General features: G+C 43.4%; 1 protein-coding gene across 9 annotated transcripts in view; it reads right to left on the minus strand.

Annotated features, from left to right (window-relative positions):
- Positions 1–24,892, minus strand: part of LOC126391464 (DNA-binding protein SATB1) — a 68,435-nt gene that overhangs the window by 8,192 nt on the left and 35,351 nt on the right. For 6 of the 9 annotated variants that reach the window (XM_050046263.1, XM_050046260.1, XM_050046262.1 and 3 more), the window contains 4 exons: positions 22,615–23,126; positions 19,634–19,846; positions 15,902–15,973; positions 15,186–15,341 (listed from right to left, as the gene is read on the minus strand). In XM_050046263.1, coding sequence (XP_049902220.1) covers positions 15,186–15,341; positions 15,902–15,973; positions 19,634–19,846; positions 22,615–23,126 — 953 coding nt within the window. The remainder of the gene's footprint in view (positions 1–15,185; positions 15,342–15,901; positions 15,974–19,633; positions 19,847–22,614; positions 23,127–24,892) is intronic. The other 3 variants (XM_050046261.1, XM_050046264.1, XM_050046259.1) reach the window with 2 other exon arrangements.

The raw sequence follows: 24,892 nt of genomic DNA on the forward strand, positions 1-24,892 counted from the left end.
CAGGAAGTCCATTTGATGAAATAAAGTACAGAGAGTTTATTAGTTCACAAGTGCGAATGTTGGTTTCTGTGGCTTTTTACTTTGCTGCCTGCGTTTGTGCAGTTTTTTTTTTTTTTTTGGAGCTGACATTCAGCTTTTGTAGAAGATGTGGAGGGAAGAATCACACGAACATTTGCTAAACGTTTTCCATGTGATGTACGTCAAACAGCAGTTAGCAGCGCTGCTCCCGGCCAGCACTGTGGACAGTGGACAGTCAGCATTTTCCATGGCAGTTTCAAGAGCTTTGTTTGTGTTTGTCTAATTGCATTGCTTCCACAGGCCAGGCAGAGGCAGCGGGGATAAAGACAGGAGAGAGATGGTGAGAAATAGACAGAGAGACAGTGAGGGAGTGAGAGAAGTTGGCGATTTGACTCCCGTGTTGTCAGTAAACGGTAAAATAAAAAAAACTAGGATATACTAGACGGCATAAAACATTTCCTCTGAAGTGTAAAGTGAAATATATTTGATTTAGAATTAACTTACACATAAAAATTCCTCCCAAAGAACAACAACCAAGATTTTATGTTCAACATCAGCATACTGCTGCAGACCTGTTCCCCCCTTTTATTATTTAACGTAATTTGTGGAGCCTCTCCACCGCCGCTGACAAGCACCAACCGCTCTTGATTGGATCATGGAACTTGCTGCCCTTGCCGCTAAAGTGTTCCAACACGGTCCAGAAAACAAAAATCTAGGGCTCTTCAATCCAGTGTACTCTGTGTTTTGTTGAAGATCATTAAGGGCACTCTATAAATAAACAGAACAGGTAGTTCAGAACAGGCCTATCTGTCGGCCAACACAGTACACACTCACTTGTGTTTGACAACAACTCGTGTTCAGTCAAGATATGTTTTATCATGTCGCAGTTTAACCATCAAGGCCACAGAGTACTGCAGTGACAGGAACCAGACTGGCGATACATGCGATGGCTGACGGGACAGATAATTATCACTAACAGCAAACCCGCAGTATTAACTTTTTTTTTTATTTTACAAAGATACGACTCAGATTGTATGGTTTAGTCTCACACTTCTAATCAACTATCACTACAAAAACCACAGGCAGACATATTTATCAAACCATGTTAGACAAACAGATAACCCAGCACAGAGCAGCAGACGGCCAGAGTAAATGAGTGTCTGGTTAAGAAGTGAATGACGGACTTAGATTGGCCAGGATGCTCGTGTTGCTCTGCGTCTGCTGGGTGATAAAGATAAAACGATTGTTTGCCAACGCGTTAGCCGTAAAAACATCTTCAGAATTTTGTGCAATTACTTTGGACTCTGTTTGTTCTTGTGGTGAGATGCATCTTTAATTTATTTTTGTTTTGTCCCACTAATTTTTATCTGAATTAAAAAACCTCTGAAACAAAAACTGAACTGTAAGTCCATTAAAAAAGTGTCAGAAATTTTGATTGTTTTACAAGAAAACGTGTCAAACGTGGTGACAGAGACACGTGCTTGTTTTTCTTGAGAGGCCACTATGTTTGAATAATTGTTGTTTTATTGTGTATTTTTGTATTATATGTTGTATTTTCAATGTGTTTTGATCGGCTGCTACCTCGGCCAGGTCTCTTCTTCAATCTCAAGGGGACTTCCTGGTTTAATAAAGGTTAAATAAATAAATAAATAAAATTATGTTGGGGGTGCCCACATTTTTTTTTGTATCTGTTGTTGTTTGTTTTGTGTTCTTGTTGTTATTTATTCCATCATTTTGTGTCAGGAAACCAAATAAATCCTCATCATAAAAACTGTTTTAAAGTCATTCGGCCCTTCATTACACTATCGTTGAACGAGCACAAATTAATTAATTTATGAGACAACCTTTAACATAAAGAAATCTTAACCTTCAAAAGCCTTTCTTCATAATATATAATTCCCTCTATAGTATCGATTATACACTGTTAAAACATCAACAAACTGTCTTTATTCATGTTTCTTGCAAAATCTATATTTTACAAGATTTTATTTGAGCATTATAATTTGCCTTCGCTCAGTACTAACTTTTCCTGAATAGAGTTTGAATGCATCATATTGTAACTCACTGCAACCTCCGTTAGCTTTTTTTGTTTCAGCCACTGGTTGCTTACAGCTAACAGCTAACGCTAACTAGCTCTCCTGCCGATTTTAACACCGATTTGTTGTTAACAATGTAGCATTACCATGGAAACAACAGGGTGCATGCGTGTTGATAGAGAGTTTACTGTGTTTAATGTGCCATGTCAGAAAAACATCAGCCACTGCCATCGGTGAATGTCATCTTTGTTGACAGGTCGATGTCAACGAGGCAATTATGGCTGATACCGATGATTTTATATCACTGTACATTGAGTATTTTTGTATTTTGGGCCCTTGGTCCCAGAAAACAAGGAACTGTAACATGTCAGCCTCATATTAAGGCAGTTGTGATCTGCAGTTTTGACTTTTTTTTGGCATTTTATAGACAAAATAATCAACCAATTAGTCCATAAAATAATTGCTGGATTAACTGATAATGAAAATAACTGCAGCCCCAATTTGGACCATGATGGATAGAAATCAAATTCACTACATGTTTAAAGGAATATATACTGGAAGCTAGTACTGATAAGCTTTTCAGTTGACCTACTGAAGTAAAGCGATGCATTCTCCCAACCTAGATTACCTTAGAAACCACAGAGTAAGTAGTGAACTGGAAAGCCAGTTTGTTTTGATGCTAAATACATCCTCACAGAGGCTGCAAACAGGTTCATCGGAGCAATAAGTACTGACAGGCAAAGGATTATCTTGCTATGTTGGCACACACCTGCGACAATATTGCACAATAATCCGCTGCCTCTAGGTCATCGTTGCTTAATTATTAATTAGTTTCAAACAACGGGACTGGCAATCAAGGCCCACCAGCCTTTTCTTGTTTTACAGCAGACACAGATCTGACCAGAGGCTAATGGGGCTCTGGGGTCATAAGGTGCCAAATTAAAAGGGTAATAAACTCTTCAGCAGGCCATTGTACACTCCTGGTATAAATAGCAACCGGGTGTTCTGATAAAAATATTTTCCTCCCAACACAATAGTTGAATTCATGCGCGAGATTCACCCAGCTATGCAATGCGGTACACCGTGTATGTGAGTGCTGCAGTCACAAGCTGCCAATAAGCGCATAGGCCCGCTCTGTCAGAGAACAGCATGGTATTCACCGCCCAACCCATCCACCCATCCACCACCAAACTACCACTGCAAACACACCCAACATGGAGGCTCAGAGAGATGCTGATGAGCAACTGGCTCTGCTGTGAGACAGGGAGAAACAGACAGACAGATGAGCGACAGACAGACAGTGGGGTCTGTCCCACGGCCTGGCCAACACCTTCCCTCTAATCTCATTTGCTTGTTATCAGCCCCATCAGGCTGACCTCGGCCACTGCAAAAATAAATAAATAAAATAAGCCAACAGATGTCCATCAATTTGCCTTTTGAGTTTTTTCCCCCCTCCTTCCTCCGATTACTGCGTGACCAAAAATCAAGCCTCAGTTTCAACCCCAGAAACAGACAACACGAGTATATGGAGTACAATTTGATCTTGGACCATTTGGACAAAAAAAAAGAAGAAGAGAAAAAGGAAAAGCCAAGATGACACATCAAAAATGAAGAAAAAAAAATCACAGATGAAAAAATGATTGTGGCCATTGTTGTGGCTGGCGGGTTGGAGGACAGGACTGTTTCGGAGGCAGCAGACAAACCTCTTCTGTGTCTGAACAAGGGAGGGAGCTAAAAGTAGGGGGAAGACAATGCATTATTGTCTTTCCTCCTCCTTGAACCTGGCAGAGGCCCAGCACTGGCAGACAACACTATGCAGATAAATGCAGCCGATAACACGTTTCTCCTCCCTGAGCAAGCCAAACTGGCGGCTGCACGTGCGCGTTCACCCCGCAAGGTAACGTGTGCTGTGTTGTAAAAACATTAGGCCATGGTGGACGCCCATCTGCTGATGACGGTGGAGTGTTGAAACGTTCCTGATGCTCAGGCATATGCGAATCTCCCGCAACAATAAGCAATAATTGACTGCAAAATTCAGGGCCAGATTTTTTTTAGGGAGAATAAGTCTTTATATGTAAATCTGAGTGACTGTACAAGTAATCTTTGGCTTTGTGTGAGGAAGATGGAAATAGGGTCAGTGGCCTTACTTGAACTGCAATGGAAATTGGAAGGACAGCGACGATGTGCTAAAAAATATAGTGAAAAACACATTGTACCCTGCTCCCACACCAACCACAACACTGTAACACCCTATTTATTCATCTGTAAGTGTCTTTATTCAGTTTCTTCTTTAACACAGCCAGAGGCAGCTGTTTTCTCAACATGCTGTGCTACAATTACTTTACACAGGGATAACATGAGCCTTGGAATGAACTAATAACTTACAGGGATGATTCAACTGCCATTTGTCTCATCAGATAATGGGCCAGGTGAGCAAAGGCCCAAATTCCCAAAGAAAAGTCTACTTAGTGTTTTTATGGAGTGTTAAGCCAAATTTATGCTCCTCTGTGGAGGTGTTCTGGTGGTCCCATCATCAATGCTTCAAGCATAGAATTAATTTATGGTTCAACGTAGGATTTAACCCGTTGATTATCTTAGCCACACTGCAACACTGGATGAATAATGCTGGTTGTGTTGGGTTATATACCCAAAGTAATCGTGTTTATATTCTTTCACTGGCTACGTGATAGGGAGATGGTCACGGCGAGGGCAAGGTTTGCACTGAAAATGACTGCTAGCAATATCTTAACATACAAATTTGTCTCGCTAAACGAAAGGAGAAGATTACAGAGCTGTGCATTCATTATATCCAAAGTAATCGTGTTTGCATTCGTTCATTCACTTGCAGTGAGGAGAAGGTTTTTGCCCTGGAAATGGCTTTGCTACATCACAAAACACTAATTTATCTAGCGTTACTGAAAAGAAGATTATTGAGCCTTTTTTTCCCCCGACATTCTCCATGTTGGATTTGTGATGGCGTCTCTACGTAGTTTCCATGTCCTGAGAGGAGGAATAGAAGAGGACCATGTCTATGGATCATCTGAAACAGCTCAATACAGAAGCAAAAATCCACTCAATCACATTAATTCTGGGAACTCAAACTGGAGACCCACCGGTCACGAACTCACCATCGCAATTCATGTGTGGACGTCAACAAACAACAGAAGGTTAAACATTTTATATCACCCCTTAGCTTAAAGAGAGACGGAGCAGGGACCCTACTACTGCATGTATTGTATAAAATTGAGTTGCACTTGAGATAACTGTAAGTTAGCAGCTGTTGTAGCGTGGCTAAGTGCATTAGCCTTAACTACGACTGCTGCCACCTACTTTCATCGGTGGTTTCTGAGGTGGACGGTGTGTCAGAGTCTCTTGCTTGGAAAGTTACAAAATGAAAACCATTATGTTTCAATAGAAATAAATGTTAGCTTCCTAGTTCACCTTGCCGTGATAGATAAGTGCCGCACAGTGATTTAGCATTAGCTAGCTCACATGATTGCATGAGGATTTATGGGTGACAGTTAGCGTCTCATTGTGGACTGTAAATTAAGTGTCCTTTTTATGAATAGGCCAGTGTAGCTTTGCTAATCATTTGTTGGATTCCTATTTTAAGTTTTGATGAAAAACAAATTAAATTAAAACTAAAATTCTCAAACAGTAATCTGGCGGCTCCCCTGCAGTAACTCTGTTGTAAGATAAGAATTAGCTATGCTGCGTTCACATGCAATCAAGGAGACAGTAGACAGCAAGGCAAATGTTATTTTAAGTGGACAAAACCGGGATGGTAAAATTAGTTAAGGGTTGACAGCATTGTCATTTAAAGGTAAAATATTTTAACTTTTTGCCGTCCTCCACAACGGAATTTACAACCAAATGCTACGTAGCTCCTTCACACAAAACAAAAACACAGTCGATCTGGACGATTACTGGACATTGGTAGAAAAATTACACAGAATAATAGATACAAAATAATTTTATTTAATATATATTTGTGAACAATACTGCATCACCATTGCAACACATAGTAATGCCTGTTTCGTTAGACCATTCTGCCATTCCATCACAAAGTTTGTTTGTTTTTCCCGTGCTGTCCAGGAACTGTTTTCCGTCTGCCTGATTCCATGTGAACGCAACATACAGCTAAAGGAAATTAACATTTTTCTAAAAATATAATTTGTTCAGGGCTCTTCACCATATGGCGATCAAAGTGTTGAATATATTGTTAAGCCACGTTTTTATTTACCTCCGCATCATTTCTCATAACCTCTCCCTCTGATTCCAATTCACACTCTGGTCCTGAGTAATCAGAAGGAGGCATACAACAAAACAGATGGATCAAACGGGCATCTTCTTCAAATGACAGATAGGCCCTAAGGACGGCTGGATGCGTCCGCAGTAATGGATGATGAAATTTCTAGTTCTCGAATGTACCAATCATGAAGCTGCTCTCCTCTTAAGGAAAGCTTTTGAGGATTAAAAACTGAGTCATCTTAAATCACTTGGAACTTGCCTTTAAAAAATATTCTTTTATTATTAAATCACGTTGATATGACTCTGATGTCTTGTCAGAGTGGATGCTTTCCAGATTGTGGTTGCCAGATTGTGTCACTATCCTCTTTTGTGAGGATGTCAGTGGCTGAGCTTTAGGAGAGAAATTTGCCAGTCTGAATCATACATGCCAAACAATTAATCTCTATTCGAGCTGCGACATGGAGAAGTCTTAGCCAAACAGTGAACGTTTTCTGAAGAGGGGGTCGCGACCTCTCCAGATACAATAAACGAGTTGACAACAATAACAGACTGACAGCTAACGCGACACACATTGTGGAGGCAAGGCATGACTGTGCAGGAAATGGCCCTCTCTGTGTCAGCACTTGCTCCCAGAAACAATACCAACCAGTCCTGTGTGGCAGTTTACGTCATGGCTGCCGAACCAATAAAGTGTGTGGGGAATTTTCGAGCAACCAAACAGAGGCAGATGGAGCATAAAGAATAACCAAAGGCAAATGACCAGTCCATCTAAAATGGAGCACATTAAACATCTGTGTGGTTACAGCGTCTTTTTTTAACTGCAGGTTTTGTTCTTTTCCAGCAAAGTTCTCCACACACGAATGCACAGAGCGTAGTAACAATGGCAGGAGTTCCCCGGTGCAATCACAGTCCACTTGTGTTGGATTCTCAGCAGGATAAGTGCCTTGCTCAACAGTAGTAAAGAGACAAGAGAACAAATCTAATTTGAATATGCTATAAATTAGAATTTTTTTCATACATTCAGTATTTCTCTACAGTACTATCGAAACATATCTCGCCAGAACATAAAAAAAATTGCTTTAAATATCAGTCAATATCACACTGTAGTGAAATTGTGTTCTCTCTGTCCACTAAAGCACCTCAGATTGTTTACGAGTACAAAATGGCTGAAAATTGAGTCGCTGATGATGCTACAGTACATGTGCCTCTTTGTATCAAATATTAGTATTGTTGAAATTGCAGCGTAATCTAGTTTAGCCTGGTGGTGGGCTGATATTTGGGTGGCGGCACTGTCTGCACAGCTACACTCGGTGTTCAAACACTGTTCTCCCACCACAAATTTACCTCTTGTTTATAATCTTTTTTCTGTTCAATATTGCTGAGGCAGATGGAGGATGAATGCACAGAAGACAACAAACACACTGAAGATGAGCTGCAGATAAACAACAACGGCAGCAACATTACAAACACAGAAAGCACCTACATGCAGTCTGATTCCATCAATTATAAGAGCTTGATTGAGATTTAATTCAAAGCTGGGGTTTAATTGCTAATATCAAAGCGTAATTAAGCTGATAAATCATGACTGATCTTATTGAATTAGGGATTGAAATAGCAGAGAACCTGCAAATTGTCTGTGTCAGCTAAATAAGTGTTCTTAATTGGCCTACAAGTTTGCTTCAGATACTAATGAAACTGAACAAATTTTCATCCCCAAAAAGTGCTCTGAAATAGAAGTCTTCGTATGCAGTTGTTTATTCAGCGCTGTGGCTGTGTGTCTTGTTCAACTTGGAAATTCATCTTGAACTTAAAATAGAGTATTTATACAAGTGGCAACAAAGTAAACACACAATCTCAAATCTCTCTCTGTACATGGCTGAAAAGGCAACTTATATATCCTCCTCCTTCCAATTTATGCAGTATATTTAAAAAAAACAGAGACTGAGGAATATGATGTAGATAGAGTGAGGAAGCTGGAAAGTCTCCCTCAGAGACAGAGAGATAAGGACAGAGAGAGGAGATTGTGAAAGACAGGGAGAGATCAAATAATGCTAGCAAAACCAAGTGCACACAAGCACCAGCATGAGCACTTGGATAGGTCCTAATATCTCCCCATGCAATTCCCCCACACTCAGCCACACACACTCCTGTATGCACACACTCACACAGACACACTCTCTCTCTCAGACTGCATCTGCCGGAGCTAGTGGCTGTAGTTAAATTGAAATATTTCCCGGCGTGTGTCAGAAGCATGCAGAATGATAATTATGACAGATCTGATTAGGCGGGCCGAGTCGGGCGGCTCCGGGCTGCAGGTGCGACCTTGTGCATTCCTGAGTGTGTAAATAAAATTAATTACAAGCGTAGGGGGCGCGCAGCGCGTGACATCAGCGCGCACAGGGGGGACTCCCACGGGGGGCACCCTAATGGAATATTTTCCCCGAGTCTAATAATACAGTTGGTATTGACTTGAGGTAATTAGGGGGATCATTAAAGCGCTTTTCCCGGCGTATTTGCCTGCCTGATCAGATTAGTGAGAATGGGCCTCAGAACAAGCCCTGTGTGGTCTGTCAGGAGAAGTGGAGACAGTGGGAGAGGGTTAGCTAGCGAACATTTGCAGAAAGGAAAGAGCTAGCAAAATACTGTGCCTGTCACTGGGACAAGGGTAGCATCTGCTAACAAGCTGGCAAAGGGTGAGCACCAGTAAGGTTAGGCATGTGGCCGGTAAGGTTTGGTCTTGAGAACTCTTCATACAGAGAGGGCTACTGAACGATTAGCAAAGTGCTAGCTCAGTTAACTAGTAAACTGGCTAACACCTGCTCCACAGTAGAAAACATTAGTCTTATAATAAGGCATTAGTGGTGATGACGAAGAGACGATTTGGAGTCCTGACAGCCGGGGCAGATTCCTAGTTTGGACTGCAGGGTAGGAGGCAGGCGAGGAGGAGGGAGTGGGTTGTGCAATCGGAGACAGATGGGGTGAGAGGTGGCATGTAAGGCGTAAGTGAGAGAGATGGCATGAGAGACACAAAGTGCTCTGGGCATGCTCAGTGAGACCCCAGGCTCCTGCTAAGAGGAGGAGGGTTCGATGAAACAGGCAGTGGAGAGAACACAGGCTGGTGGGAATTCCACTGTCCATTAAACAATAAGAGAAAGGCTCATTTCAGAGGGAGGGGAAGACTTACCGTTTGCAAGATAATTCATTCGCTAAATTAATTATTCAGACAGCTGGGTCTCCAGTTCAAGAAATTGTGTCTTTAATAATAGAGAGGATCTGGCCTAGCCTGTTTCCCATGGCAACCTAATAACCAAGCAGGCACAGGAGATAAATAAATAAATCAATTAATAAACAGTCACGGCCCTTTTAGATCCCTCGGGGTTTGCGATATGCTCGCTCTGATCTGCCTAATTTGAGGGAGAGAGAGGTGTGGAGAGCTGTAAGTTCACAAACAAAAAATAAAATAAGGACGTCTAAACGCCGGCCCTGCCATCGCACACAAAGTTAAGAAAAGTGGAGCAAAACCTAGGTGATCCTGATATTAAAAAGTGTCTGATAACATCTTCACTGTATCATTTTACCACCCTAGTATGTCATTTAATGCCATTTGTACACAACTCTTTATGCAAAACATGACTTCTAACGCACTGACCCCAAGTGGCTTCTCAGTAACAGACAAACCTCTGAACGGTCACAATCCAGAAACAGACACCCAAAAGGTCAGCCATCTGCCCCTCTTGTTACGCAGCCATTGGATGGAGCAGAATGATAGAGGTGGTGTGTGTGTCATGTGTGTGTGTGTGTGTCGTTCTGGTCTGGTCGGGTGGGTCATGTGTTAAATATCTGAGATTAAAAAAGAGTTCAAGCCCCCATAAAACATGTACGACCACTAAGCGGATTCCACCCGTAACAGGAAATTAGTCATTTTCCAAACACGAAGGAAGCAGTTTCGGTTATTCTGTCACCCTCCCTTCCTACTCATATCAGTGTACCCACCCGCCCCCACCCACCTCCACCCACTCCCCCACCTCTCCAGACCAACAAGGCACTCACTCCCCCCCCCCCAAACACCACCCTCCACTCCAGGGACTGCCGTGCCAGGCGGGTGCAGGGTGACAGATGGCATACACCAACCTCCCCCCTCACTCTCCCCTCTCCCCCCTACTGCACCAGCCCCCCCGCCCGGCCCCCCCGGTGGCGCAGCGGCGGACCAGATCAGTGCCATTCTGTCTCATTAGAGCCTGGCTAATTAGCGTAGCCTCTTCCAGGGGAGAATGAGCGAGCGAAAGAGAGAAAGAGAGATGGGGAGAGAGGGCGGTGTTGGTGGCGGTGACTGCGTTCTGTACTCTTCTGGTCATTGAGGAGTCGGAGGGCTTTGAGCCCCGTGGTGCGCAGGGCTCCCAGGGTGCTTGTTTTATGACAGCGGGGACTCTGATTCCATCCGTTGCGCAATTCCTCTCAGGAAGTGTCGGAGATGTTTAGACATAAAAGTCGTGTCAAAGGAATGCCCCCAACCCGCTCCCGCCCCACCCTCGGCTAACCTCCCATCGCTCAACTGAACATTAGCCGCCCTCTCTGCCAGGCTAGCCAACACAGCAAGCCTCCCCTGTTAATGTGAATGAAAACAAAGCATAGTAGCTTGCTAGATAGCGCTCTAGCCCTACTGAGCCAGTTAATAATGTTGACATCAACTCCAGGCTATCCAGATCATAGCTTGCACCTCCGCAGGCTAAAATGAAATGGGCCGTTTGGCAAATATAGCTACTTCTGGCAGTGCCATCGCTGGACTTGAACCAGTAACACACAGTTGTTTTCTCCAAGTCTGACATCTCCTGAAGCTAAATGGAGATGGAGCATTCTTGGAGCATTTGATCAGTTTGAGTCATTGAGGAATGGATCATGAATAATGGCTCTGATTTTATCAATGACTAAATGTAATATCTGTCCTAATAAATCAGAGCTGCTGCATGGATTACTTAAAAAATACGTATGCCCAGACTTGAAGTGAAATGGCGAGCATCAATCTGATAAAGTAATATGGCTTGGGTTAGATTCACTGCTCTATAGTTACTACTCTGAATATGTGGCAGTAAAAGAGTGATTGAAATGCAACATTGACTATGTGAGGGAGGAAGGGGGGGCAGTTAAGGGGTGGCAGAGGCCTGCTGTGGTTACGAGCCCTAAGAGAGGACGGGATGGCTGCGTTCCAGGAACCCCCCTGAACACACACCAGCAGACACAAACACACACATTCAAATGTGCCTGCACATAAACCCATGTTAAACGCACAGACAAGCACACACACAAACGTACATCTATATATGGTGAATACACACACCTAAGCATACACTCAGTGGAGCATGCAGCAATCAGTAAACTCCTGTTTACTGCTCTTCCACCCAGGGGACCACTGCTGCCTATGACCTCCTTCAACTCTACATCCCTTATTTGTCTCCACTGCTCTCTTCCCTTCTCAGCTGCATTATCTGCCTCTCTCTGAGTGAGGCAAACACGCTACAAACAAATACAACATACACTAAGAAACACGACATGATGCACACATAGCCCCGCATGTATATGGGACTGGTACCAACGGATCCCGGTCACCTGATCCTGTGCTTGCGTAAGCATGCTGGGAAATCCTAAGCCGAGCTGAAGAGGCAGAGGTTGAACTGCACACCAAGCTGACAGGCCGGTGCCAGCCTCAGTGATGAGGCCTCTTCCCCACCCTCCCCCCACGATTATTTCCCTGGACCCCATATGGGCATCCTGCCAGTCCAGCCCATCCTCCATCCTCATCACCAACCACATCTACACTGCACTCCCCAGCTCAGTACCAGCAGTCTCTGCTGGCATGGCGCTCTACCCAAGGCTTGGATGGTGTTATTTTCTTCCTGCAAAGCTGCAAAGCTCTCTGGACTTAAGCTGTCGTTTACAACGTGTCATTTAAGAATACATTTTGCCATTCTTCCTGGCTGACTGAGTCGCACTATAATAAGCTAATGAACAATTAACACTGAGGTACTCGACAATTAATATCCTAGCAAAAAATTTCTTTCCCAGCAACACTCTTTGGGCACATAAAATCATAATTTCTTCAGTTCCAGCAGTGACACCAATGTCTTTTTTGGAGCAAGCAGTTATTAGTAGCTCACCTGACCGACAATCTAACATTCTGGAAATGTTTTTTTCTGTCTGTTTTTGATGTATAATATTAAATATCAGGTATCTACAAGCTGGGGTTGCGACTGGATGAATATATCGGCAATCGCGATTGGCTGAGTTAGGTTTTTTTTGGGTGATTTTTGTCATTTTATTTAGCTAATTTAATGGGCAGAGTCGCTTCTCATTGAGCAGAGGACGACACGAGAAAAACAGCGTGTAGAGCGAGCATATTTTCATATCTAAGTTGATGAATTGTCGTTTTATTTCCATACAACTAGAGCTGGTGATTGTGAAAAGAGTGGAAGGACTAACCAAGATGGTTTTGGTGATTTTTATTTTTTAATAAAGCGTGTTTGACAACAAGTTAACGAGGAAATTAAGCTAGTCGTTGTTCGATGGAAGACATAAACATGAATTCAGAAGGTGTAGGGTTGTATTTTTCTGCAAAGGAAAATAGGTATCACAATATTTACTGTCTTGACATGTTATTTTGTTTATTTATTAGTAAAAAAAAGCTGTAAGAACTTGTGGGGTGTAGCAAAGTCAGTGCTCACACCTCCCAGCTGAAACTACTAACTATTATTTTCACTGATTTCCTTAATTGGTTGTTTAATAAAATGTGTTGAGACTAATGCTGAAGTTTAAACATATCCAATTTACAATGACATAAAACAGCAAATGACAACAGCTGCAAATACCCACATCTAAGAAGCTGGTTTTAACAAATAACAAATGATTGATGACTAGCAAAATCGCTACTGATTAATTTCCGTCCATCAATAGATCAGATTAGTTGACTAGTAATTGTTGCAGCTTGACCACTGTCAACATAATATAACATGGAAATGTAATGCTTCTATGCATGGAAGGGACAAAAGACTGATCACTGAAAGAAATTCCATTCATATTGTTGGACTGACTTCAATTCTGGGACGTAAATCACGACAGAATTGTCTGCCCGCAGCATAAATCTAAATAAGTCAAACTGTGATCTCGTCCCACACTAAATCAAAGTCCTGAAAATTTTAGATGATTTTTGTGGAAGCGTCAACTGAAAACTGGGTGCTACTCTCTGATTTTCAGGGTTCAGGGGTCCTGATGGGGAGGAGCTGGCCTGGCCTGGCCGTGCTGGTAGCTGTGGCAATGCCGGCTGGGTAGTAAGGGGGGAGACCAGCTGCCCGGGGAGCGCCCATTACGAGATGGAGCCAGAGATAAGTGCTCTCCCAGGCCCCCTTTCACAGGCATAATTAGCACACTTCTTATCTGCTGCTCAATTCACATTCACACCCGCCTGCCATGAATGGAACGTGAAAGAGAGGCAGAAATCGGGGGAACGAGAACGGTAGAGGGGCAAGACAGAAAGATGGGAGCGAGGTGGAGAAGGCACGGTGGAAACCTGTTTCCCAGACAAACCTTCATTTGAGAAAAGAGAGACATGCGCGAGTTAATACCGCGACCGCCTCGCTCTCCCCCTTTCTCTTTCTCCATCCTTCCAAGGAGTCTTTGAACTCCTTAACAAAAACAGTGGTTTGTGCATCAAACTGCAATTTGGTAAAACAAAGCTATCTGGGGGTATAATCATCCTAATCAGCAAGAAAAAAATAAAGCCTTTGCAGATATTTCTAGATTATTCCGCCCTTGGTGATCTATTTCTCCCCCCGTCGTCTTCATCGAGCACAATTGTGGAAATCTTCCCGACTCCTCCGACAGACACGCGAAAACCTTTAATAATAACTCCTTAGTGCTACATTTTTTAAATTGCTTTTAATATAGAGTTAAATTGGTGGTGTGTTTTCCCTTTTTCCCCTGTTTCCAACACACACAAGCTGTGTATTGTGTGAGCGCCCTGCTCTCTGGGAGAAGATAACAGGGGCCCCATCGTCTTACTGAGCTGAGCTAATATAAACAGGTTTGTTTGGTGTTGAAACAGTGTCGGCTGCTAAACTCCAAACCCACAATAAAGAGGACATGTGTCATTATGTCGATAAATCACAGCGGTGATGCATCGGGGGCAAGTTTTGTACCTGCTGGAAAGAATTCTACTTCTCTGCTTTTAACTGTATACATATAATGATGTTATATTTGTGTAGTAATAATATTTTAATATCCTCTGTATACACCGATGTCTGTGTGTGTGTTTATATGTGTATATTAAAAGTTCCTCAGGTCTATTATTGCCGTATTTGTACGTCAACAGGACTGCCTTGACGCTGAAAGATCTTTATTCTCTTGCTTTGATTTTTGAAAGGCATCCATCAGCCGTGTGTGTGTGTCTGAGTGTGTGTGTGTGAGTGTACGCTTGAAACAATTTATGTATGCAGGTTTAGAGTTTCAGATTTGGATTTATGACACATCAGTACTGCTGTAAGAGCTGCTTTACAAAGTAAGAACTCATAAAATGATTAACAGCCTTTACACATTACGCCACTTTAAAAAAAACATGAGGTAAAAGAAATCTTTGTTTGACAAAATTTTAAGATTTTCTCAGATTAGATTTTGGATATTGAATAAAGATGTTTCGATTGTGACTGAAGAAGGAAAGCTCTTCGTGTTTTGTAATTGAAGCTGAAACCAAAATGGTCAATGAGGTTTTCTGGAGGACGACAAGGACTGGGACGCTGCTGACAGAACAACAAAATCTAGCTGATATATGAGGTGTGCAGCACATCTTCCTCCTTCTCATATTAATTCAGCAGGATGTTAAGTGTGTTTCAGTACCTGGCTCTTGGAGGCGGCCACCTTTGCGAACAAGGCCTGGGACACTTTGGCCCTCTTCATCTCCTGCTGGATCTCGTCGTAGATGGTGGAGTTGATGTTGAGGATGCAGCTCTCGGTTTTGCCGTTCCACTCGCTGGGCAGAGGCGACGGTTTCACCTGGATGAACGAGTAAAGACGAAATAAATTATAAAAATCACACAAAATCCTGCAAATGTTCAATTTTGAACTCTAATACGTGAATTTTGGTTGTGTGTGTGTATGGGCTGGGTCACTTTACTCAACCTGCACGTTTTCTTTTAATAACATCAGTCATGTGTGACACACTAAATACTGTGTATCTGTATTTGTTTTGTAACTGAGCAACAGGATTTCGCTTTTTTCCAGACTCATGATACCAAATTAAGCTGAAAAAACACATACAAAAATCTGTATTTGACGCAGTTATCACCATTAGATGTAATTAAAATCTTAAGCTTTGTAATGGTGTAAAATTGTGTGGTATTAACTGATCAAAATGTGAATATTAGCCTTGCACTTGAAAGATAAATTCACATGCTCCTATTAATGTCTCCAGCTTCATAGACGTGTAAATACTAAAAAAGCAATGAATTGCATGCTGGGAGATAATGAGCCTCAGTGTGTGTATTGTCTATGAGAATGTGTGCATTCAGTTTGGTGGAGGTGGAGAGGTGAGGTGGGTGGAGTTATTTGCTCACAGGGGAAATGCCCACGGGGATTCTGGGATTCCAGTCCTCGGGCCTTACGCTGTTACAGTCTTCCCTCCGGGGCTGCAGTGTCGGGAACACAACGCGACCGTTATTTGTTCAGGCTCACATGAGGAACAATAAAGGTAATCTGGCTAAACACAAGCATACACACACGCTCATGCATGCGCCCATCACACACACACTGGAGTGTAGATTACACCCACGCACGGCTCCAGTGTTACTTTGCTCAAAAACACTTGGATGTGTTGTGAGAAATGTTATTATTCTTATGTCAAGCTGATGATTAAAAAATAAATGCAAGTCAAGTGAAATCAAATCATCTTCATTCAGCGGCTTGTTGCATCTTGACAAAAATCCTTTGACAAGGTAACAAGTATCCTAATAAAAGCATTACCCAAGAACCATTAGCATATGAATCATTCCATACGAGCCCTTTTGAAAAGAGACATCAGCAGGGTTGGGTTTGAGTGCAAGTACATAACATTCAAATAAACCATAATAACACCAACAGCCACTAACTCAACCTGTGATCAAAAAACATATATATTCAAGTATTTGTCTAGACACCTAATACGAGCTCCTCTGTGTGTTAAAGACAATCACATAATCCTAAAATTTGTGGTGAAACTGGAATGTCGGAGCATCGCTGGGTCTTTCATCCAGTTTTACGACAGCTCGACATGGGCTTGTCAGTCTGAGCGCTAGGTTACCATGTCAAGCTAATTGTTAAGGCTGGGACGTGCACTAACTGGCTTTGGGGGAGTTGCGCCGACCCATCAGCACATGTGAGAGAAACATACCTCTGCATCTGTTTTTATGAGGCCAATAAAAACCCTCCTCTGTCTCTGGCTCAATTGCCACCCTGGCTGATTTATGTGCTTAAATTCACACCGCATTGCTCCATAGGAGAGGCTGGCAGATGGCCAGGTGTATGAGTGTGCAAACGTGTGTGTTTGTGGGTGTGCGCGTTAGAATTGCCTTGTGTAGGAACAGGTCTACATGATAAATGTTGATGGCTTTAAGTCATACAGGTGAAGTATATTAGGCCCTCAAGATATTCTATCGATGTGCCACCAGCATTCTGAGTGAGAATAGAAACACACAAACCAGAGGCTTTGGGTCAAATTGTTTGTATGCCATGTCGTAGTCACTGTGTTTATTGTTCAGCCTGCAGATCTCTTTCTGTTTTGTTATGTATCTCTACAGCTCTGTAAGCTGGTCTCAGATATACTAAAAGACCCTCTGTACATTCATTCATTCACTGATCTTTAATTCACCTGACGTGATTACTGAAAATCTAATAACGCATAGTTCCAAATCCCTCTCTCTGCATCTGGGATGTTAATAAAAAACATTAACAGTGGCTTATTAAGCCAAACAAAACATGTTGTGTTGTGCAAAAGCCCACTCTCTCACTGGATCTCTGTCCTTCTCTGACACAGCCTCTGATTGTAAAGATGAGCTGTGAACTGCGAAGTGGCCCCGCTTAAGTTCGGCACCACTGCCTCAGAATGCCACTCTTTCTTTTTGCAAAGACAGCAACTGGCATCATGCTGAGCAGTTTCAGGGCGGGAGGCTCCATTTTGGAGATGGGTGGGCCTGTGATTCTGTCTTTCCGTCCACCTCACCTAAATAAAAGCCAAATCTTCACCGAGGACAGGACAGAGAGGGCCTTTGTCCGCCGCTCTCACCTCCCAGACGCAGCTGACCGCGCTTCAAATGGGCTTAAGTGGTAGAAAGTTGCCACATACCTTTCAAATGAGGGACGCTTGATTTGCGGTGAGGGTAGAAAGTTGTGCTGCAGCGATTTTAAAACGGGGACTGACTAAACAATGTTTGATCTTTCACGGAGCTTGTCATCACTGAGTGAGCTTTATTTTGAAAATGGGAGGGCTGTTAATGCTGCCTAATGCATGGTAAAAGGTCAAAATTAGCACAAAAAATTATCCATCATTTGTGCACCATTCTCACCTGTGTGGTGAGGGCGGGGATGATGTAGAGCCCATTTACATGCGGGGAGAATGTAAAGTATGTTCTCCAGCGTGCACGTTGACGGAACGAATGGGCTTTGATTTATTCCACGTGTTCGCAGACAGGTAGCGGCCTGACACAATGGAGGGGAATGTGAGGTGTGTGTGAAAACAATGTGCTAGGGTGGTGCTCGTATCCGTACCTGCTGTCGTCACGCATGTAAACAAAGTGCGCTAATGAGTGCAGTGCATGAGTGTGTCTCTGTCTGTACACTAGAAATCTGTACACACCCTTTTTACACTGTCTGGACTGGATCAGTAACACTTTGTTTAACCTCTTGTAGCACCTATGAAGCCTGGCAGATGTCAGGCGGTTTGTTACGCATGTCTGGATTAAGTCCAGGACACCACCACAGAGACAGACAGTAAATTCCAGCTCCTAAAAAACACCCCAACCTGCTCCCACACCTGAATACCTGTTCTCAACTTTAACTGCGTGTAAACACTCTCACCCAATACTAACAATGTATAGCGTTCACAGGACTAGATATGTTTCTTACATGATGAATAAATGCAGCCTTTGTCATCGCTCTTGGCTTAGAGATTTGAAATATTCTCTCTTTTCAGCCACTGGAACTTTTATTTCACAGTACTCTGACTTTGTTGCAGAAAGTCTTGTTAGTTATACAAACATCTCTCTGCACTGAAAGTCTCATTAACCCTCAATGGGTGGAGCCAACAACATTTTTCACTGTGCAAGTTTGCTAGCTGGCAAACTTGAAGTCATATGCAGTGGCTTAGTTGGGTAACAAGACTGTGCATTCGAAGATTTTTGTTCCCCAAACTTGGATCGGCTTGGCTTCCCTTTGTAGCTACGTAGAGAGTCCGACCAAAGCTGTTGCTGATGTTTATTCCCTCGGATATAAAACTGCACATTTCCTTATCAGTAACAACGCACAAATCTGCACTGAGTGATCTAGAAAAGCATTTCAGTATGGGCATGAGTACGTGGGAACCTGCTATCAATGAATATCTGCACAGATCCAAACAGCCAAAATGGTACATCTGCACTGACGCAGATAACACTCAGTGTTCTCAGTAAGACACAAGGTGATCTAAGGTTAAAAGCAGATTGGTGATGACACATCAGAGAGATGTTTCTTAGTATTTCAACAGAAAAAACAAAACTTGCCAACCTACGTAAAGGTAAACTTGCTTATCATAGCTTATCTCTACGGTCTGTACAGCACAGGCAGGTTGGCTAATCCAAAACCACCAATTCAAGTACTTGAATATGGAAGTCCCTACTCTGCATGGTAGCGGTTCTCTTTAAAAATGTGAATAAAAGAATTTAAACATGATTACTTTGGTGCATGATAGATGCATAACACTGAGTTAAAATGACACATTCATCTACAGCTGCAGAGGTGCTTCGACAATTGATCCATCAAACCATAAATCAGATCTGATGCTACAGGCAGCCACAGCGGCAACACCAGGAAGCCTTGGTGAAGTATAAATCTGCCTTTACCCCTTGACTTCAAATACCAATGCTACTGTGAGCAAACATCTCTGCACATTAAGGCTTACTCCAGTTTGTTTAATATTTATCTGATTTGAGCAGCTCTGCCTCTAAGAAATGTTTGTAAAACTCTGGTCTACTAATTAGATCCTACTAAGAGTTATTTGTGTCGTTAACACAGGGACACCACAGGAAAACATGCACGGGGAGGAATAAAATCTCTGGTACCTGTACAGGTCGGCTGGGTGGAGTGCTGATGAGAGGAGCGGCGCCCATTGCCGAGGCTGCCGTGAGGCTGCGCTCCCTCTCTTCTTGATAGATGCGATCGCGCTCGGCCTCCGGCAGCTGCAGGAAGTTCTGCATGGCGCGCAGGTTGACCAGCAGCGACTGAGACGCTGTCTTAGGGTCCTCCTCCTTGCGCAGAATCTCAGACAGCAAGCCCTGTGCGATGTTAGTGGAGTGGAAGGAGAGAGGAAACCAAAGGGAGGAAGAAAGATGGAGAGCAGGTGGTAGAGCAGCAGAAGGAGAACCACAGAAAAAGAAAGATCAGAGCTCCCAGAGAGGGAAGCAGTCGGGTGGCGGGGTCAGGATGGAAGCAAGAAGGAAATAATCACGTTAGAAGAGTCTTAAACAAGACAGTAAAAGAGAAGCATGAGTGTAAATTGAGACTCTAATGACAATTTAGATGTGACACTCTTAAACCCACTTTAACTGTAAACTAATGCTGCCTTTTAGGGACTCTACTCAGACCAGAGATTTTTACTCCGCACTGTTTCCGTGGAGGCAGGTGGGGTCGCAGGCTTTTCCTGTGTATCTACTTCTCTTTTCTGAGTCTCCTGTTTGCTCTGCACTTTCCTCACACTCAGCTTTCTCTCCAGTCAGCAGACACTCTCTCCCTTCCATCACTGTGGTTGTAAAACCATGTTATCAAAGCAAACATGCGCACCATCGCAACTCTTTACCGAACTTAAAAAACTGTCATTGAAACTTTCGCGTGGCCTCTGAACCCACGACAATTTGTTGCGCGTAATTTCGCAGATCTTGGACATATTCTTAGAGCCGTGTGTTGCTTTAGATAAGAGCCGCAGCTCCTCGCCTGAAATGTGAAAGTCTTGTACGGCGGGCAATCAGTGTATCCTCTGTTTACTTTTCAATAGCGCTCAATTCCATCATTATGAGACGGCGATGACTCCATTATCAGAGACGTGTGATTGGGCCTTTTCATCAGCTCTTGGCCACACACTGTGCAAACCATCGCTCCGCTTCTCTCACCATCAATAGGTGTGATTTGGTAATAAAACAAGGTGATGGGGAAAACATGCTCATGCTTTTATTTATTTTATTTTTCTCGAGCATGTAAGTCCTCTCGGGAAATGAGCAGAGCTGCAAATATGTGCTGGGTGTCGTTTGCCTGACTATTAAAATGTATATGTATATGTGTCATGTTTAAAGAGGTAGGTGTGTGGTATCCGGACAAGTACGAACACATACTTACATGAAATCTGACTCAGACTGACGATTTAGAATGTGCACTTAATGTACACAAGTATTCAGGGGATAGATTAGAGGCGTATCTAATTTATGTTTGTTCTGTGTGAGTCTGCATTCTTCAGTTTGTGCATGCTTATCATTCTTCGCCATCAACGCCTTCTGTCTCTGTCTTTGGTCAATCAGTTTCCTCTCCTCAGTTCCTCCCCTCCGTCTCCTGTGATCCACCTCCTGCATCGACAGCAGCCCCTTCATGTCACCACTCGACAACCCCCCCACCCCCCCTCGCTCCTTTTATTAACACAGACTCGTGGAAAAAAACACACGCCTAATAAATAATCCTCCAAAGGCAAACTCTCCAACGGCACATTGGGCTAATTCCTCATATCAGCCACAGATAAGACTCTGTTTGTGTGGGAGCTTCCACAAAAACACCACTGTCTGACTCTGCCATAAAACACACACACACACACACACACACACACTAACACACGCACATTTATTTTGGGGGTTGCTGTACGTTCTGATTCTAATAGATCCTTATCAGTTTAATTTTTTTTCCCTTTTCTATACACAGCGACTTCAAAGCAAATGGAGTTGTAATGAGGTTTGCTGTCACCTCCTTCAACCCCCCCCCCACCACCACCACCCTCCCTCTAATACAGACAGTACGTCTTAAGACATTATCGCTGCCTTCTGTGTGTGTGTGTGTGTGTGTGTGTGTGTGTGTGAACATGTGTAAGGCCTCTGACTATGAAGTGAAACCACATATTTTGGCAGGGAGAGAATGCACGCTATGACCGAGCCCGGGTCTCTCACATGGCAGGCTGCCAGCTGTCTTGAAGTACAGTAGAGGTGCTAGATTACTGGAGTGAGAATTATGAATGAGATATAAACTGTGGAAATGAAGCAATTCAAGCGCCGGGCCTTTCGTGTTGTTTCTCAGTAAAGAGGTCCCATGAAATTGTGTTTATGGCGTCCTTCATGTGATGTGTTGGTGAGGAATCTTGGAGAGTGAGAGATACACTTTGAGTGTTTTGTGCAGTTTGATTTCAAAAGCTGGATTGTTGGAACATTTGAGATGCCATTTTGTGGATGGAATTTTTAGTTACACCATGTAACTTTAGTGGTGCCACATGATGTTTTGAAAGGTGCTGTTTGTGCTCCAAATGTTTTATTATCTTGTGAATATCTGAGTCAATCTGGGGCATGAAATTAAATAAATATCAAATTATTCATAAATGACATTATATTAAATCAACCTTAAATAATAAAACAAATTCTAATGCCATCTCAGACTGTATAAATAGAATGGGCTAAGCTACTGTGATGTCAACATTGGTTTGTGGACTCCCATTTTGAAGCTTCAAGGAATGGCTGATGCCTTTTTAGATTTTTTGGGGCCAAAAGTGGAGCTGTGGAGGTGCGTGGGGTGGATCGACTCATTGACTGTGGCGATGTTTATTGTTGAAGTTCAGGCTCCTTTTGCCAGTTAATTTATAAATTTGATTGATATCAAAGTTCATGACAAACATCACTTCTACTGACCTAGATCATTACTATTAGCAGGAAGGAGAATGAGGCTTTGGAATGAGATAGCAACTTTTACTACTGCCAATAATTTTAGTACAGACCAGAGTTCTGAATGGACTCTGAAAGTTCTTTGTTGTCTTAAAGTTAGAGAAGCCCCTGTTATCCTCGCCCCCGTCTTCCCTCCTCACCTGGGTTCTGTTGAAGGCCACACGGGCGAAGACGGCCTGTGAGATGCCGGCCCGCTTCAGCTCATCCCTCACCCATTGGTAAATTTCGACGGACACCTCTGTGTTTGATGCCACCTGTGGCTCCATGGGCTTGCTGTGGGAGTTGCGGTTGACAGGTGGGTGGTTGAGGTACTGCTGCGACAGGGACTGCTGCGCCAGCAGCCGGTTCACTGCATACTGCTGGTTGAGGATCTGTGCCATCACGAGCTGCTGGTTGACCAGCTGGGGGCTGATGGGCGTGGACACCAGGCCTGGGTGGTGCAGACCGGGAAGCTGGGGCTGTCGGCCGCCAGTCTGGCCACCGTGTGGTGGCGGGGCGTGGGGCAGCGGGGGCACCGGCGAGGAAGGAGTCTGCTCTGCTGTGCTGCCGGGGATGGGCTGCTGCTGCTGGGAGAAGCCCAGGTGGTTGTGGTTGTGGTTGTGGCTGTGATTAGAGCCGGGTGGAGAGAGGTCGGACAGGCCATCCATCTCTGCTGGAGGAGAGGGCGAAAGTGGAGGCAGAGGAGACAGAGACAGAAAAAAGAAGACAGTTATTGTTTAAAAGTCTGCCTCAAACACCACAAACACAGGACTGGAGAATGTAGGAGAGGAACAACCTGAACTACAAGTGCTGGAGAATCAAAAAAACTTTAACCTTAATCTCAAAATTGTAAACATCAGACTGATCAAAAGAAATGACACAGATCTGCTCTGCGTCAGATCAAACTCGAGCCTTGAAGGCCTCTAACGTTACTCTCATGACCAATGAGAAGAGAACACATTTCTGCAGCCAGCATGTGTTTATATCTACAAACTTAAACCACTAACAAAAATAAACAGGAGTTTAATGTCTTTTCCCTAACCAGTACCCTTCACAGGCCTCGTCCCTGATTGGATATGACACAGCTGATCATTCAACGACTGGTTAGAAAAAAGAAAAAAAAAAAGTGGAAACGCAGATAAAAGAGCTTCATTGTGTTTGACCTGTGTCTTCCACAACCCATGCCTTCGAAATTAAGTTCTGAACGTCTGTGGCCTCATCATGTGGGAAAAAAAAAAATCTTGGAGAGACAGTGGAGTGTGTGTGTGTGTGTGTGTGTGTGTGTAGGTAGAGGATTAATGTGTGTGTCTGTGCGTCCACAAAGGCAGAAGCAATCCTGATGAATCTCTCTTTACATCCTTAATTCTGAAATAAGGAACACAAGCTAGCCAATATGGCATTTTTAGGGCGGGATGGTGTAAACGTAAATGAACGCAGACAGAAGGAGTACATCGGAGGATACTTGATACTTGACTTGAACTGTCTGCAAGGTAAAAAAAAAACTATGTGCCGTCATTTAATGGCGTTTTGGAGATTTTTGTGGCATCTCTTGCTTTGGGAATCTTTAAGTCCATAATGGCTGCTAGGGAATATTTTAAGACAGGTTTAAATGATGTGCTTAGAGGATGAAAACAATGATTTAACATTCAAAGTACTACCCACAGCGAAGTGAATGAGTATTTGGAGCCGCTGAATGTTTTCAGGTTTCCGCCTCTCTTTAAGGAATTCACATATGCTGAGGCTTTTTGCGTGCACGATGCCGAGTGAGTGAGTGAGGGGGCAGCGTTTAAGAATTCATACGGATGGCAACATTAACACCTTAGAAGTGTGCTGCGGCCTCCACATCCCACAGAAAAGCGTCATATGAGATTGTGAAAAGCGTAAATTGCTGTTATGGGGAAGAGAGGAAGGGGGGGGGGGGGGGGGTCTTCAACAAGCTGAATTTTTCAGCAGATGAAAGATTAAGTGCATGGATGTTTTCCAAAAATACCCACAATAATCGTGTGTTTGAGCTGCCTGTTTCTTAACTGTCAGCAAGCACAAAACACCCGGCCAAGACGGGTCTATTGAGCGTTTGTCGAAAACAAATGATGTGGGGGAAAAAACAAAACAAAAAAAAATCTTGGTAATAATCACATCTCTTCCCATAATCCCTGGCATTCCCTGGCTCTGATGGTATGGCGTGTCTATTCACTCATATGTGAATGTGTGTGTGTGTTTACATGTGTGTGTGTGTGTGTGTGTGCATATGCTCGCTCGCACAGACTGCTGGGGGGCATGCTCACAACACACAAACACACAGGCACACGGAGGCATTTCCATGCAAATTGAAAAGAGAAGGGGTGACAGAAGAGCATGGCAGGCCCTGGGAGAAAAAGGCTGCCACAGAAGCGGGAGTCCTCGTGTGGAATCCTGCCACAAAAGAGCCCCGGATTAAAC

Source organism: Epinephelus moara, chromosome 6 (genome assembly GCF_006386435.1).
Source record: "Epinephelus moara isolate mb chromosome 6, YSFRI_EMoa_1.0, whole genome shotgun sequence".
Classification (NCBI taxonomy): Eukaryota; Metazoa; Chordata; class Actinopteri; order Perciformes; family Serranidae; genus Epinephelus; species Epinephelus moara.